Consider the following 16,957-nt stretch of genomic DNA (forward strand, 5'->3'; position numbering starts at 1 on the left):
CGGCAAAGGATCCCGGGTCTGGAGCCACCCACTGACTGCCTGGTGACCCTGAACCTGGCTTCTGAACCTACAAAATGGGCCAACAGGCCCAAGGCGGCCTCCCTTTAAACCCCGCCATCTTCTCCGTCTGAGTCTCCCCGCTCTTCTCCAAGAGAGGCACACTTGGTGCCCTGCCCTCAGGGCTGGGGATCTGGGCATGAAAAGGGCCAGGGATATTCCTTGTGCTTCGCTGCCCCTTTCGGGCCAGGGTATCCTCAGGTGCCTCACCAGAAAGGAATTACGGGGAAGGCCTCAGTTAGCCCCAAGGCCCATCTCGCTCCCAGCCCCACGGTCACGAGGGAACCCAGGCTTCCCCATAGCAGGCGTCAAAGGCACGGTGAGCGCACGCCCTCGGGAAGAGGAAGGACGAGGGGGACACTCACTTCTTCTTGTCGGAGCTCTCCGTCTCCGGGGGGATTCCTGCCATGATCATGGTGCCATGCTCCACACTCATCGGGGCTGCCATCACCAAGGGCAGCAGCTTACAGCGCTTGTTCTTGGTCTGCAAGGCACAGGGGTCGCTCGGTCACTGACCTCCCAGCTGACAACACGGTTACTGCCCCTGATGAACTCCTCTCCAGGCTTCCACTCGGAGCCTCACTGGGCTCCCCCAGGCCGTGTCAACCTTCCCCCTTGGGCTTCACCCAGAACTGTGGGCACACCCAGCCATTCTCCAGGGCCACCCACAGACTTTGAAGACTGATCTGTGCCAAAGGTGGTGAAATTAGGGAACTCGTGAGCAGAAAGGGAACTCCAGAATCATGGGATACGGGATCCAGTATCTGGAGTTGGAAGGGACCTCCGAGGCGGCCAAGTCCAATCCCTTTCTTTTAATGAAGAGGACACAGTGAGCCAAGGAGATGGAGGTCACCCAAAGAACTAAATAGCAGAGGCAGAATCTGAACCCAAGCCCTCAGACTCAAGGGGCTCCAAAGGCCAATTGTCTTCAGCCTTCTTTAATACTAGATCTTTGAGCCCAGTGAGGGCAGGAACCATGAGTTATTTAAACTTGGCAGTGTAGACACTAACTAGGTTCTGGGAATGACGAGTGTTCTAGTAACAACGGGAACCATCCATCATTAGAAAAAGCCATGAGCTCCACGTCCCGGGTCCGACATCAAGGAGAAAATGCAGTTTAGCTGGGGCAGAGTGGAGAGGTGGGCTGGAGGCAGATGGTAGGGGGCTTCCCTAACCCTCTAGGGCATGGCATTGTCTCTGTAGAGTGGGCACCCCATAACCATTCATCAAAAGCTCTGTGGTGAACTCCGGCCCACTCTCCAGGTGATGCCGCCTCCTCCATGACCTCCCCAGCCAGAAGGGAGTTTGCCCTCTTCTGATCTCATCCAACATCTGGCACCGGCCTAGAGCCTAAGTCACTGAAATAGAAGGAAGCCCGGCTCTGGTAATGGTGGGATGACATGCACCGTGGCCATGCCTTGAGACTCTCATGAAGAGAAGCACTCACAGAGGGACGAGCACCGGGCTTCCAAGGGCTCTGTAGATCTTTGCTCTCTGATTTCTTAATGCTGAAGCCAATTTTCCAGCCTATTCTTCACCATCTTCCTCTTCAGCTAGTGTCACAGGACCGATCATGGGCAGGTCCCGGAGCCTCTTGGGACCTCGGTTTCCTTAAGTGTAGATGGTTGGGCTAAACGAGCTGTGAGGTGCGGTGCCTTCAATTCCAAATCACAACCAGAAACTAGCAAGAAGGAAGCTGACAGAGATGAAAGGCTCTTCCCTGTTCTCCAGTTTCCCTTGTTGAGGCACAAGCTGGGATTAGCTTCCTGCTGGCTTGTAACTCTTAAGGGGATTGGGAACAATGCAAGGGGACATGACCAGGATCCCCATGAAACGTCTCAATCTTCCCCCCTGCCTCTGATTGATGAAACCAATGCCACCAAGGCCTGTATTTGCGTCTCTGGGGTGAAGCTGAGAGCCACTACAGTTCTGCTTTCTGAGAACGTGACTGGAGGTGGCACTGCCATACGTCCTCCCGTGGGCCGGTTCGGAAGCTTTCGTTCTTGTAGCCGTGTCAGTGGGCAGTTTGGAGGGGGTCCTTCCTCTAGCTGCGGCTTCACACCAGTATATGTGAAGGATGGTACTGGAGATGGGATCTTTAACAGTGTCTGCCAGCTTCTACAATCCCAGCAGAAGGATGACACGAAGGACCAATGGCCATTGTCTACGAGTTTGTCTTTGAATCTCGCAGCATCTCAGAGCTGAGAGGGACCTTGGAGGTCATCACTCTGGTGATGGTCCCCAAATAGAACCCGAGGGGACCCCTAAGCCTAGGCTAGCTTAGGGCCTGCCCTGGAGGAAGCATCCAAGAAGGGCTTTTGGGGACATGATCCCCAGAAAAGAGGGAGGATGTGGACAGACTACCCCCTGGAATGAGCTGGGCCATGCGGCGGATGGATACGACTGTCCCAAAGCAGGTCTGCTAGTCCATGTCCTCCAAGGGCATCCAGCGGGCCACATCTAAGAGTTACTGCATTGCCCTGACCAATTCTTGGTAGATCTTTTTGTTTTTCTATTCCATAATCTTAAGGGGAAGACATGCAGTCCCTTTCACTTGTACCAGAAGAGGGCCGTTTAATTTTCTCTTCTCAAAAACGATCTCCAAGTGCTAACAGAAATCCCCAGCATCTCAAGGCCAGGTGTCCGCCCTAAGGTCTCTGTTTGCCTGCTACCGCCCAAGGAGCCCTTTGATGGGAGCTTAATTTAGCCGTTTGTTTGTTGAAATTCTTTCGCCCTCCCCAGCGCCCCCATCTTCTCAGCTGGGGGTGTGTACGGGATTGCTGCCTCTGCTTCCTGGCACATCACAGGAACACTGAGACGTGCTCGAGCCGGTCGTTTGTTCCTCTGAAGCACATTTCCTCGCATCCGACGCATGTTTTTCTTCTCCGTGGTGGTTCTTCTGGACTCCGGTGATCGTATCTCTGGCTCTGCAGCCGTTCTGGGACATCTTGTGACTGTTCAGAAATTCCCGACAATCTTAGTTCGGCATGTGGACACGGAACAGAAACAGTGAGCCTCAGGTGCCGCCGACATCCGCCTTTGCTCACGGCCCCTGGGAACGTGTACATCGTCCCTCCTGAGCCGGCCTTCCAACGGGTGCCACGAGAACCACGGCAGAGCCATCCCTTGACGGCTGCCCTCATCTACAGACACATGCTGAGGCATCTTTGGCCAAGAAACCCTGATCCTCAGACACCTGCTAGCGGTGTGACCCTGAGCAAGTCACTTAGCCTATTGCCTCAGTTTCCTTGTCTGTAAAGCGGGGATCACAATGACACCCACCTCCCAGGGTGGTTGTGGAGATCTAATATTTGTGAAAGACGTAGCACAGAGCGTGGCACGTAGTAAGCCCCAGAGAAATGCTGACTATAATTATTATTCCAGTTAGTGACATGCCCACCCCTCCTCCTGGAGCCCTCACTCTTCCTCACTCCACATCGCCAATCTACTGCCAAGGCTTACCCTTCTCTCCCCTCCCCCAGGCGCCCTCATCACTTCTCCAAGTGACTGACTGGTCCCCCCGCCAAGTCTCTCCCTGATCCAATAGTGCCTCCATTCAGCTGCCAAAGTGATTTTTTCTAATGCTCAGGTCTGACCCCGTCTCTCCCTTACTCAGTAACCCCAGTGGCTCCCTCTTTCCTCCAGGATCAAAATGAAGTCCACTGTTTGGCAGAGGACTAAAAGCTCCTCTCAAGACTGTCTTTCCCCAGACACAGTCTGTGATCCAGGGACCCTGGCCTCCTTGGAATTCTTCAAACCCTCCCCTCCATTTCCCACCTCCAGACATTTGCTCCAGCTCCCTGCCATGCCTGGAATGCTGCTGTTCATAGCCTCCCCCACGGTATCTCCCCATTAGAGCACGGGCTCCCGGAGGGCAGGGGCTGTCCTGGCCTTCCTTGGTGCCCCCAGGGCGCGCCCTCGCCTCCCACAGCCTTACTCACAGAGCAAACAAAGGACTGCAACAGGTACTTGCTGAGCAGGCCCAGTGAGGCTGGCTTGGAGAACAGCTTGACATCCGGCGTGCCCTGAGGAGGAGAGAGAGGACGGAGAGCTTGAGGGAACGCTGCGCCCCTGGGCAGAGCCAGGGCCCGGCGTGACCACGCACCTCCATGAGGCAGCAGTAGAGGAAGGGCCCCTGCGAGATGACAAGGTTGGTGCAGATGCAGCTGGCCACGGTCTGGTGGATGGCGCGCAGCTGCTTCTTGGCCAGCTCCAGGCCTTGGTAGAGCTGCTCCAGGTTACTTCTGCAAGGGACAGGAAGCAGAGGCCGTGGGTCCGCCTCGTCCCCCGCCCAATGGGCACACGCTCCCAGGCATGCGAAGGAAGGCAGAGGCAGCCCCTGCTCGACGAGCGCCCAGCTAACGGGGAAGACGACCAGGGCCAGGGCAGCCCGGGAGGGGAGGCGCTCCCCTGGCCGAGCCCCCTCCTGTTCCCTGGGCCCCACAGGCCACCTCCAGCCCTCTGCCTCTCCCACATCGGTCCGCAGGAGTCATCACCAGCCACTCGGCTCCCCAAGCCTCCCGGCCACAGGGCCACAGCATCGAGGGCAGCTCCCGGCCACCCTCCTTTTTTCACAAGGGAGGAAACCGAGGTTTCCCCATCCTGGTCTCTGGGATGCCTCTGGATGTCCTCAAGAGCTGCACGAGGCCTTCTGGCCCAGCTTGAGCCCCGCTGCCCCCATCTCCCAGAATCCCTTTCCTCTTTCAAGGTGGGATCATAGTGGGCTGCCCAGGCTCAGGGACCCCTCTGTGGAAAGGCTGCTCTGCCCCGTCCCCGAGGGGCCACTGAGGAATGGGCACGAGAACCCTCAAAGTGCTCCATGGTCGGGAGCCATCGTCATTCAGTGGATTCACCCAGGAAGGCACCAGGGACACACAGACAGGGCAAGAGCAGCTGCCCTCGAGGTCCTGCCCTCACTGTTACTCAGGGAAGACTAAGTCCTCTCCACCATTACAAACTGTAACCCTTTAAGACAGCTGGGTGCTCTGTGGATAGAGCCAGGCCCAGAAACAAGAGGTCCTGGGTTCAAATCTGACCTGGGATACACCCTCACTGTGTGACCCTGGGCAAGTCACTTCACCCCACTGCTCAGTCCTTACTGCTCTTCTGCCTTGGAACCAATCCACAGTATTGACACTAAGACTGAAGGGAAGAGCTTAAAGATAAATAAAATCTAAAACAAAAATAATTGAACCTCGTTCCCATCCCCCCACTAGTCTCCCATCTTTGGGTCAGTTCAGGTGGGATCCCCACGTCTCCTCTGCATTCTCCCTGCCTTTTGTCCCCTTCGACCGGCGCCTTTTAAACTTGCTCCCTGTCCTGAGCAAAACTCTCATCCCGGGAGGATGGGCCGAATCGGGGGAGCCGCGGGGGCGGTCCTCCGACAAGGAAGTCCCCGACAAGTCCCCGAAGCCCAGCAGAACCCCAATGACGCATCCCGATGGCGCTGACGTACCCACTTTAACGTGCCAACAACTCTGATGGGATCCCTGTATGTTAATGGTCTCCCCCAAGGTGGGACAGAGAAGAGGTGGTCTGGCCCCCCAAAGCCTAATAAAAGAGGCCTCAAACTCCTGCCCCCAAGCCCTCCCCCACCCTCCGTGCCCCACCCCCCACATCTGACCTGCAGCCGCCCAGGGGCTCCTCCTGCCCTCCCCCCCCCTTCTGCACTGCCCGGGCCCCGTCCCTGCTCCTTCTCCCTGTTGTCTCTGGACCTCTCGGGCCCCGCTTCCCGCTGCCCTCCTGGTCTTTCCCTTCAGGCCACATGGGCCTGCCTCGTCTCACAATTCTGAAAATAACCATGAGCTCCCTCATGGATACAGCCCCGGAACAGGAGCCGGAGAGCTGGGTTCGAGTCTGGCCTGGGACACTTAGGAGCCGTGGGGCCCGGCCCCATCCCTTGGTCTCTCCCGGCTCAGTTTTTGGCCCAGGCGGAGGTGGGACCCAATGGCTTCCGCAGCTCCGAGGGTGGAGGCCGCAGAGAATGGGGGGGGGGGGCCCTCAGCCTCCCGTACCTGGACAGACTGTCCAGCGCCTTAATGAAGTTGTCCGTCCCCGAGGCGTCCTTCTCGATGCTCTCCAGCAGCGACGTCGTGGCGAAGACGACGTCGCTGGCCAGGAACTTATTCTTGAACCCAAAGTGGATGCTGAATGTCTGCACCCGCAGGTCCTTCATCCTGAAAGGGCCAAGAAAACGGGAATGGCGTCGTCTCGTGATCAGGCCGAGGGGCCGGGAAACCCGTAGGGGGCCGCTCTGCGGAGCCCTGGGCCCGGGCTGGCCTCACGCACCGCTTAGCTGGGTGACCCTAGCCAAGTCACTTTACCCCCCCCCGCCCAGCCCTGACCTCAGAACCGAGACTTCCTACGGATCCTAAGAGAAGGCAAAGGAGAAAAACAACCACAAAGTGGGCTCTGCCTCGCCTGGGTATTGGCCGAGCAAATACCAGGGAGGCCCAGATGGCCGGAGCTGTGAGGAAGGGGTAGCAGGAAGGGGGTGTCTGAGGAGCCCGATGCGGGGGGACGACGACAGCGCCGTGCCAAACGGCCTTGACGGAGCCCCGTGGGAGCCAGTGAGGCTCGAGGGGCCCCGGGATGGAGGCTGTCACGCAGCTCCTGACCAAGGGGATGGCCTCAGGGGGCAGATGGAGAAACAGATGCTTCTTAGAAATGCCCAATACAGGCATTTGTTCCGCTGGACTTTGCCTATTGGAAGGGCTTTATTCTCTTTTTTTATTTGATGAGGGAGGTTCTCTATTCTAAGGCCCCCCCAGCCCTGACACCCCATTCTAAGCCCCTCCCAGCCACCGAAAGCTCCGTCTTAGACCCGGTTCACGTCTGGCCTCAGCCCCTTCCTGGCTGGGCGAGCACATCCCCCACGGCCCAGCCCTCGCCACTCCTCTGCCTCAGAACGGACACCAAGGGCTTAGGAACAAACACCAAACTGCCGCCTGCCTCAATTTCTTCATCTGAAAAACGTTAACAGTGGGGCCTCCAAGGCCCCTCCAAGCTCCCAGGCTTGGGCGGGGAGAACAAGGGCATTGTTTGGGGACACCCCGAGAGCTCTGTTCCCAGGAAGGGCAGGAGAAAAACAGAGGCCTGGAACGCCCGCTCCCCTGAAGGGGGACGGGAGGGGTCGGCGGGGGGTGCACCAGGAGTCTTTTTCGGGGTGTGACCCTGCTCAGCCCCTGGGGTGACTCCTGGGAGCCAAAGATGGGGCAGGACCAGGCCGCACTCGGCCGTCCCCTTCTCGTGGGCGAAGCCAAGGCTAAGCCCCCCCAGACCGAAGTGGCCAGAAAACGAACGTCTTTACCCAAACTTGTTCGCAGACTCCTCAAGGAGGTCCCGCAGGTTCTCTTTCAAGGAGACATCCATGGCCTGGAACTTCTGCTTCACCTGCTTGAGCGGGAGCCTGGAAAGACAGCGAGAATCAGGAACCTGCACGACCTCGGCTTCAAGGACGGGGCAGGAAGAGCCCCAGGAGGGCCAACCCGAATGCCAAGGGGGGCAAACCTGCCGAGATCCAGCGACCTAGTCTGAGGAGCAGAGACGGATGGACAGACACACAGATGTCTGCTAGACTGTAAGGTTTCTCAGGGAGACACTGGGGGTCACTGCAGAGAGAGGGCCAGGCTCGACAGCAGGAAAACGGGGGCCATCATCCATGCCTCACTCCCTAGCCGGGGCCCCCAAGGAGTGCTCCCAGCTCCCCTTCTCTTCTGCCTCAAAGCTCTCTCCCAGGGCCTCGCCGGCTCCCACAGGGTCAATGCTCCCCGCCCCCCGGAGGACCCTCAGGCCTGAATTGCCACGTCCCCCAATGCCACGGGCTGCTCCGCACACCTGCTCGTGATCTCACCCCCCAAACCCAGCCTCTCTTCCCAGCCTTCCTCGTTCTGTTCCTGGCTGGGCAGCCTAGAAGCCATCCTCGGCTCCGCTCTCCCAGCAGCCCCTTCCGACCCCTGGTCTGGGTTCCCTCTTAGGCCCCCCAGCCGGGTGGCTCGCTGCCTCATCTCCCCTCTCCACTCTGCCCAGGGCACCCGTGGGACCATAAAGGCCACCCGCCTCTCGGTAAGCATCCCCGGCTCTCTCTGGCCTCCAAACAAAACTCCCCAAACGGCCTGAAGGCAGCACGTGCGGCTCCATCAGCCTCCCAGGTCCAGCCCCTTCTCCTGCCTGGGCTCCACAATCCAGCCACGACGGCCTTCTGGCCTCTTCACAGCTGATGATCACTCCCCCTTCAAGTCTCGGCACAGGCGCCCCCGCCTACACGAACCCCTTCTCGGACCCCCAGCACCGAGGGCCCCGCCCCCACCGAAAAGGCCTTGGCTTTTGTCTAGAGGACAAGGGGTGGGTGCTGGCTCCCCCAGGAGTCCCCAAGGGCAGACATTTCTGCCAGCGTGTGCCCTACAGTACCCCATACACAGCGGGCGCTCAGTAAACGCGCCCCAGTGGGCTTCCTCTGACCCATCCTGGCCACTTCACCTCTGGGCCTCTAAGGAACAAACGAGGGGCTCACCCACTTCTCTGGGGGACCCTGAGGAAGCCACAGACGCAGCCTGAAGAGCCCAGAGCCTCCCAGGACTCCTCCACACAAAAAGGGCCTGCCTGTGACCGATGCTGGCAGAGGCCTGGCCCGGTGGGGGCTCAGGGCCCCCAGGACGTCCCCCTGCTGCTGAGCCCTGTGCAAATGTCGGGGGGCTCTGCTTCTTGCTTGAAACCCAGCTTTCTGTCTTAGCCTCGACAGTGAACATCAGTTCCACGGCCGAAGAGTGGTAAGGGAAAGGCACGCAGCTGGGGTCTAAGGCCGGATTGCCACAAGCCTGCCTCTCCGTCCACTGAGGAGCCACCCTGCTGCCCCAGGGTTTGCTTCTTTAAAAGCGGCTCCTCTCCTTGCCTTTCCCTCCCTCTCCTGCCTCTCCTTTCTGTCTCTTCTCTCCTTTCCTCTCCCTCCTCCTCTCTCCACCGCCCGCCTCACCAGCACGGCTCCCGCCCCTGCACCACGTCTGACCAGGCCTGCAGTCCAGCAGGCCTCCCCTCTCCTTGCTCCTTGACATGCACCCAGGCCACGGGGCGGCTTTAGCCCGGCTCAGAACAGGCCTCGGTCTCCCCAGGTGCAGGGACTGCGCGCCCTCTGCCCGTGCCAGCTCCCCCTTTGTGACGGTGACTGAGGATGGCTCTGGGAAGGGCCCTGGGTAGGAATCAGGGTGAGGCACAAGCCGAAGCCAGACAGCCAAAGTCACTGTACAAGAAAGGCTGGTCTTGGTCTCAGCATCGGGAGGACGAGCCTCGGCTCTGACACTTACTAGCCGTGTGACCCTGAGCAAGTCCCTTAGCCTGTCTGAGCCTCGGTTTCCCTCGCTGTAAAGCAAGGCCGATCCTTGGAGCCTCAACTCAGCACAGGGCTGAAGGGAGAGCGTCTGACGGGCCCAGAAGCCTTGTTCTCTGTCACCCCCGAACCCCGAGGCCAACTCACCCCATGTCTGCCAGAAACTCCTGGAGCCGTTTCTGGCCCTGCACGGACCACAGCCTGAGCCTGGCCGATGTGTAGCATGTGTTGTAAAGGCTCTCGTAGAGGGACCAGTGCTGGTAGAGGGCCAGGCGCAGGCTGGCGACGCCACGGGCATTAAGGACAACGCGGGGCAGCATCTGCCCAGGACCCCGCTGGGGCTCTGGGGCTCCCCGGCGGCTCCCCTTCTCAACACCCTCTGCCATGGCAGCAGCCGTGGCCACGAGCCTCCCCCCAAGGGGCGGCAACAATCACGCACCCCTCACCACCATGGGGCCCCCTGCTCTCCCGAGGCCGAGTCGGCCTCAACTCCTCTCTCCACGTGCCTTACACAGGCACCCTTGCCATCTTCCCCCAGAAGCCCCTGCTCCTTCCCGACGCCCGGCTGCCCAGCTCAGGACAACAACAGCTCTGGCCTCTGGCCCTTACTGCCTGGGTCCCCTCGGACCCTCGGAGTCCCAAAACCCATCCGGGTCCCAAGGGTCTCCTCTGAAAATGAAGGTCCGCGAGGCCCTCTGGTGCCCCAGAGAGAGGGCCTGGAGCTCCCCCTCCCATGGCTCCCCGATTCCCCAGGTACAAGGGAAGAAGCCGGCTGGGAGCGGCCGCCCCGGGGCCCCCGGAACAAGGATACTCGTATTCGAAGGCTATCCGCATGCAGTCGATGGACAGGGAGTTCTCGTCATCCTCATTGCGGTGATTGTGTCGGGACACGTGACGCTGCAGAATCCCGATATCCGTCACGTACTTCATCCTGAGGCAAAGACGGCCCGGCCTCAGGGATGGCCTCCCGCTCAGGGTACGGCTCCCGGCCTCTCCTTCCTTTCCTGGCATGGGGGGCTGTCAGGGCTGGGGGGCAGGCGGGCTGAGAACAGGGGGTGTCCGGGCTGGAGGGGGCCTAGAACAGGGGCTGTCAGGGCTAGGAGGGGGCCTAGAACAGGGGCTGTCAGAGCTAGGAGGGGGCCTAGAACAGGGGCTGTCAGGGCTGGGAGGGGGCCTAGAACAGGGGCTGTCAGGGCTAGGAGGGGGCCTAGAACAGGGGCTATCAGGGCTAGGAGGGGGCCTAGAACAGGGGCTATCAGGGCTAGGAGGGGGCCTAGAACAGGGGCTGTCAGAGCTGGGAGGGGGGGTTTAGAACAGGTGTCAGGGCTGGGAGGGGGCCTAGAACAGGGGCTGTCAGGGCTGGGAGGGGGCCTAGAACAGGGGCTGTCAGGGCTGGGAGGGGGCCTAGAACAGGGGCTGTCAGGGCTGGGAGGGGGCCTAGAACAGGGGCTGTCAGGGCTGGGGGGGGGTTAGAACAGGTGTCAGGGCTGGGAGGGGGCCTAGAACAGGGGCTGTCAGGGCTGGGAGGGGGCCTAGAACAGGGGCTGTCAGGGCTGGGAGGGGGCCTAGAACAGGGGCTGTCAGGGCTGGGAGGGGGCCTAGAACAGGGGCTGTCAGGGCTGGGAGGGGGCCTAGAACAGGGGCTGTCAGGGCTGGGAGGGGGTCTAGAACAGGGGCTGTCAGGGCTGGGAGGGGGCCTAGAACAGGGGCTGTCAGGGCTGGGAGGGGGCCTAGAACAGGGGCTGTCAGGGCTGGGAGGGGGCCTAGAACAGGGGCTGTCAGGGCTGGGAGAGAGCCTAGAACAAGGGCTGTCAGGGCTGGGAGGGGGCCTAGAACAGGGGCTGTCAGGGCTGGGAGGGGGTCTAGAACAGGGGCTGTCAGGGCTGGGAGGGGGCCTAGAACAGGGGCTGTCAGGGCTGGGAGGGGGCCTAGAACAGGGGCTGTCAGGGCTGGGAGGGGGCCTAGAACAGGGGCTGTCAGGGCTGGGGGGGGTTAGAACAGGTGTCAGGGCTGGGAGGGGGCCTAGAACAGGGGCTGTCAGGGCTAGGAGGGGGCTTAGAACAGGGGCTGTCAGGGCTGGGAGGGGGCCTAGAACAGGGGCTGTCAGAGCTTGGGTGGAGCTTAGAACAGGAGGTGTCAGAGGAGGAGGGCCTTAGACAAGGGGGTGTCAGGGCTGGAAGAGACCACAGGACAAAGAACTTCTCCCACTTCAACTGGATAAGAAAGCCCTACACCTAGGAGAGGCCTGTATTGACCCCAAATCCCCATTTCTCAAGCTCCCCGAGCCCTCCCGCCCCCCTCTATCAGGGGGAGCCACAAATTCAAATTCTAGGCCCGCCCCGTTCCGGTTCCCCAAGCCAAACTGACAAGCCCCTCTCTTGGTCCGCTGCCTTGGGGAGGGCACCCGCTCAGCGCCGGGAGGGCCCCGGACTTTTTAGCTTCCACAACAGTGGACAGTTACACAAGGACGCAGAGGCACTCTGGCTGGCCCCAGGTCATGAGGCGGGGGGGGGGGGGGGGGGGGGGGGAGCCAAACCCCCGCAGGGCTCTTGCCCTCTTGGGGGTGCTGGGCCCCAAGGAAGCCGGAGGTGCCTAGAAAGGGGAGCAGCCCCCCAGCTGCCCTCACGGCGCCAGGCCGAGAACCCCTGCTCCCTTTCTGAGGCCTGAGCCAGAGAGGCCTTTTAGACGCCAAGTGCGCGCCGGGAGCCAGGCGAGGCGCTGAGGATACAGAACCGGAACCGCAGCCAGCTCTGCCTGCGAGGGGCTTCATTGTGCCGGGGGGCTCCAGCGTGGAGCGAAAATGGGCACCTGCCAGGGAAGTGCCAGAGGGATGGAGGGAGGCTCCGAGGCTGAGGGGACAGTGCCCGGGGGACAGCCTGCACGAGGTCTGGAGGGGCCCGGCCTCACCGGACAGAGAACGCCTGGGCAGAAGGTGCCCTCGCCCAGGCGCGGCTCCTACCCCCCGGGGGCGGGCACGGAGGGTACGAATGATCCAGCTGCCGTGTAAGGAGGGGGACGGTTCATGGGAAAGACGGTGGGAAGGGATCGAGTGAGCCCAGCCCGCCGGGGACATCCTTACTGGGTGATCTTGTCTTGTATCCACTGGTCAGTCAGCCCCACGATGGCCCACCTGGAGGAGAGAGTCAGGGTAAGGGGGGCAGCGGGAAGGGACCTTGGGAAGGTGGGAAGGGGCAGGCCCAGATTGCAACCTGCCGGCCTTCCTCTGGAAAGACCAAAGGGCACCCTGTCCTCAGGGAGGACAGCCAGGAACAGAGGCTGGAAGGGGAGGATTTAGCACCAGTGCTAGAGGAAGTGCAGCAAGGACGATCTGGGTGGTAGTGAGCTTCCTGTGAGGTTAGGAGTGTTCCACAGAACCCCATGGGGAGCTGGAGAAGGAAATGTCCCACCGCACCAGCATCTTTGCCAAGAAAATCCCAAATGGGGTCATGAAAAGTCAACAACCACCCCCTGGTGGAGAGGACTGGCTCTGGAGTCCAAGGCCCTGGGTTCAAATCCCACCTCTGCTGCTTCCTCAGAGAAGTCATTTGCCCCCTGTGAGCCTCTCCAGAGGGCTGGCCTCCAGGGGGGCTGGGGAGACTCCTCCCAGCTTTGCCGATAGCCCAGGGCTCCCAGGGAGAAAAGCAGGACAGCCAGGACTAGAACCCAGGCCCAACTCCAATCCATCCTTCCCTCCACTGACCAGTGCCCGGGTGGCTCGCTGGCCTCCTGAAGACTGACCCCCAGTGGTGACAGGAGAGAGGAGCTGTTTGGACCAGGACCAAGAAAGGCCCTTTGTAGCCCGTCGGGAGGCAGAGGCTCCCCCTGATGGCGGCTCTGTCCTGGGAGGGAGGATGGGTGTGCCCAGGAGCACTGGGCCAGCCCCCCAGGGCCCAGCAGGGGCAGCACCTGCCCACTACGTACCACAGCATGTCATTGAGGTCCTTGGACATCAGCCACGCCAAGTCAAACATCACCATGGCCGACTACAAGAGAGAAATGGGGCGCCCGTCAGGACCGCGCCCCCAGGGGAGGGGCCGACTCAAGGGACGGCACCCGCTGGAGGAGGGCCGGAGCCTCGGGCCGGGGGAAGAGCTGGAGTGTCCAGCCTGAACCTGAGAACTGTGAGGGTCACCCCGTCCCCCACCGTCTGAGAGACCCAGACAGACAGGGAGCCTCCAGACAGAGGGTAGCCTCCGTCGGGAGGGCACGAGGGGGATGAAGGGGCTCCCCAGCCACTGGGCAATGGCAGGAGGAAAGGGGGCAGAGGGACATCTCAGCACGGTGCCGGACGATAGGCAGCCCGGGGGCCCCGGAGCCGTCTGCAGGAGCCTCCTGGCACCGCTGGCAACGCTCAGAGACCGTCCTGAGCGCCCGGCCTCCGGGGAGCAGGTGCATACGCCGGGCAGCCCTGCCTGCCCTGTGTGCCCGAGGAAGCACTCCAGATGCCTAGCGCGAGGAGGGAGCCGAGGCCCAGAAAGCAGAGCGGCCTCCCCGAGGTCACACAGGAGGCTGGGAGCGGGACACTATCTGTGGGGAAGTGACCGCTGGACAACAGGAAATAATGGAGGTCATCAAGGACAGGCTGGAGGGAAGCGGTGACCCCCCCCCCCCCGAGGACAGAGGCCCAGTGACCACCCCTCAAGGACAGGCTGGAGGGAAGCGGTGACCCCCAAGGACGAAGACCCCCCAAGCCCCAGTACTCACCGAGGTCCCGTGGTATTCGTACTGCTCGTAGTCAAACAGGATTTCTTTCCTGGGAAGACAAGGAGGCAGAGCGCCAGGGTGAGGAAGCTAAGGGACCCTCATGAGGACGGAGGCTGAGGCTGGCCTCCTCCATGCTGGGGAGAGGGGAGGGGGCAGTGGACCAGGGCCTCCTCCATCAGGCTGTGAGACCCTGGGCTGGTCACTGCCAGCGCCCTTAGCCCGGCCCCCGGGTGTGGTGAAGTCCCTCCGGGGCCCCAGGGGAGGCTCTCACCTGCGGGCCTCCCACTCTCTTCGCTCCCTCCTCTTCATCGTGCGCTCGATCACGTCCTGGCCAGGGGGAGGAAGCAAAGACGTGTCAGAGACCCGTCGCTCACGCTGCCCTTCTGCCCGGGGCGGCCCGCCTGGCGGAGCGACACTGACTCTGGCACTGCCAGTTCCTGCTAGCCCCATTCTACAGATGAGGAAAAAGAGGTCTAAAGGACAGATTCCCTGAGGGAGCCCAAGCCGTCCCGCCTCCAGGCCCGGGATGTTCAGAGCCGGCCAGGGCCTTGGGGTCATCTGGCTCAAGCCCCCCATCTTAGCGGGAAACTGGAGGAGGGCCCGGAGGGACCGTGCAGGCCAGCCAGCCTTGTTACAGAGGAGGAAACAGGCAGGCAGAAGCTAGGTGACCCGTCCAGGGCCCCGGAGCTGGTACGGGTCTGAGGCTGCATCTGACTCCGATCTTCCTGACCTCAAGCCCAGGGCCCACACCCTGCACCCCTGAGCTATCCGGCCCTGGACGGCAGAGGGGAGGAGGAGAGCTTCCTAGAGACCCACTTCCGGACAGGCCTCCGAGGATGGCTTGGCAGAGGAGAACTGGCTCCAGAGCCGGAACATCTGGGTCTGAGGGCTGCCTCGAACACCCCCAGCTATGGGAGCCTGGCCAAGTCAGGCCTGTCCCCCTGAAGTGCCCCAGCTGTACCGGGGAGAGGGTCTGCTCTGGGGAGAGGGTCTGCACCCAGGAGAGGGTCTGGAGAGGGTCTGCACCCAGGAGAGGGTCTGGAGAGGGTCTGCACCCAGGAGAGGGTCTGGAGAGGGTCTGCACCCAGGAGAGGGTCTGCTCCAGAGAGAGGGTCTGGAGAGGGTCTGCTCCATGGAGAGGGTCTGCGCCTAGATCTCCCAGCAATGCCCAGGCCTTCTCCCCCACCCCAGAGCAGAGATCAGAGGCTGGGTGCCCTGTGTATCCCTGGGGACCGACCTGACAGGCGCAGCCACGCGTGTCTCCTCGGGGCAGACCCCCTCTGGCTTCTCTGATACCCTCTGAGCGGGGCTCCTGGCAAGGATGTCCCCAGGATACGGGCCCAAAGAAGGCCCCACAAGATAGTCTGGCTCGCGCCTGGCTCTACGTAGCTGACCACAGCCGTCAGCCGCCCTCTGCTCCCCTTGAGCAAGCACCGCATCCCCCCCTCTTCAGGGAGCTGGGATTAGGCCAGAAGCTTCTTGTGCCTATGAATGACTGACCAGGGCCCAGCAGGATAGATGGAGGATGCCCAGACTCAGTCACTGGAATCTTCAAGATGTGAGCCTTGGGGGCAGCTGGGTAGCTCAGTGGATGGAGAGCCTGGCCTAGAGACGGGAGGTCCTCGGTTCAAATCTGGCCTCAGACACTTCCCAGCTGTGTGACCCTGGGCAAGTCACCTGACCCCCATTGCCTAGCCCTCAGCACTCTTCCGCCTTGGAGCCAATGCACAGTATTGATTCCAAGATGAAAGGGGAGGGTTTATATTAAAAAAAAAAAAGTGAGCCTTGAGTGCCAGGCTGGAAAGTCAGGAGACCTGGGTTCAAATCTGAACTCGGCTACTTCCTAGCTGAATGACTGGGGGGTAAGTCACTCGACCCCCATTGCCCAGGCCTGATGGCTCTTCTGCCTTGGGACCAAGACACAGCACTGGTGCCAAGACAGAGGGTGAGGGTAAAACGAAGAACATCTTCTGCCATTCTCTCTCCCCACCTGCATGCAGCAGGACCCCCTGGACGGTTCTATGAACGATGATTCACCTCAAGGATTTTGCTAAGAAATGGGATTTCTCCTGGGACAGAAATCAGTTTCTGGGCTCTGAGACTTCAGAGTGGGGGTACAGAGAGTGGGGGAGACAGACACACAGACAGAGAGAACAATGCTCCAGTGCATGCGGCCAGCCCCTCCTTAAGGCCCTTCCAGCTCTGTGGCCCGGGCAGAGCCCAGGCCCTATTGCAGCCCCCCTGCACCCCCCAAACGAGGCTTCAGGGTACAGCAGCTCAGACCCACCTCTTCAAACCGTGGGCGTTTCCCAGAAGGCTCGGACCCGTCACTCTCATGGCCTGAATTCTCTCCATCGTCCTCACCCTCACCCTCCTCCTCCTCCTCGTCATCTCTGAAGATGTCGTCGTACGCTGGGACCTCCAGGTCATCATCTTGCTTGATGAGCAGCTTTATCTAGCAAGAAAGGCAGGTGCTGAGTGCAAGAGGAGGCTGAGGGCCAAGGATCCTGCCTCCTTTGCTGCTGCTTTCAGGGACCACAAGGGCCCTGACTAGTCAAGGGAAATCGTGCGCTGGTCCTGCCGGTGGATCCTCAGTCTAGAGCTCAAGGGGCCCCCAGCAACCATCTAATCCATGACAGGAAGAAACAGAGGCCCAGAGAGGGCAGTGCCACAGCACCAGGCCAGGAGGAAGGGAGGGAGGGAGAGAAGAAAGGGAGGGAAGGAAAAAGGGAGGGAGGAAGGTAGGAAGGTAGGAAGGTAGGAAGGGAGGAAGGTAGGAAGAAAGGAAGGGAGGAAGGGAGGAAGGGAGGAAGGAAGGGAGGAATGAAGGAAGGAAGGAAGGAAGGAAGGTAGGAAGGGAGGAAGGGAGGAAGG

General features: G+C 61.0%; 1 protein-coding gene across 1 annotated transcript in view; it reads right to left on the bottom strand.

Annotated features, from left to right (window-relative positions):
• CDC45 (cell division cycle 45) overlaps nucleotides 1–16,957 on the bottom strand; it is a 32,910-nt gene that overhangs the window by 5,608 nt on the left and 10,345 nt on the right. The window contains exons 5-16 of the mRNA XM_056821409.1: nucleotides 16,371–16,538; nucleotides 14,355–14,410; nucleotides 14,084–14,132; nucleotides 13,301–13,362; nucleotides 12,459–12,509; nucleotides 10,191–10,310; nucleotides 9,527–9,658; nucleotides 7,367–7,465; nucleotides 6,072–6,233; nucleotides 4,163–4,301; nucleotides 3,999–4,082; nucleotides 423–541 (exon numbers count right to left, since the gene is read on the bottom strand). Coding sequence (XP_056677387.1) covers nucleotides 423–541; nucleotides 3,999–4,082; nucleotides 4,163–4,301; nucleotides 6,072–6,233; nucleotides 7,367–7,465; nucleotides 9,527–9,658; nucleotides 10,191–10,310; nucleotides 12,459–12,509; nucleotides 13,301–13,362; nucleotides 14,084–14,132; nucleotides 14,355–14,410; nucleotides 16,371–16,538 — 1,241 coding nt within the window. The remainder of the gene's footprint in view (nucleotides 1–422; nucleotides 542–3,998; nucleotides 4,083–4,162; nucleotides 4,302–6,071; nucleotides 6,234–7,366; nucleotides 7,466–9,526; nucleotides 9,659–10,190; nucleotides 10,311–12,458; nucleotides 12,510–13,300; nucleotides 13,363–14,083; nucleotides 14,133–14,354; nucleotides 14,411–16,370; nucleotides 16,539–16,957) is intronic.

The sequence above is a fragment of the Monodelphis domestica genome, chromosome 3 (genome assembly GCF_027887165.1).
Source record: "Monodelphis domestica isolate mMonDom1 chromosome 3, mMonDom1.pri, whole genome shotgun sequence".
NCBI classification, from domain to species: domain Eukaryota; kingdom Metazoa; phylum Chordata; class Mammalia; order Didelphimorphia; family Didelphidae; genus Monodelphis; species Monodelphis domestica.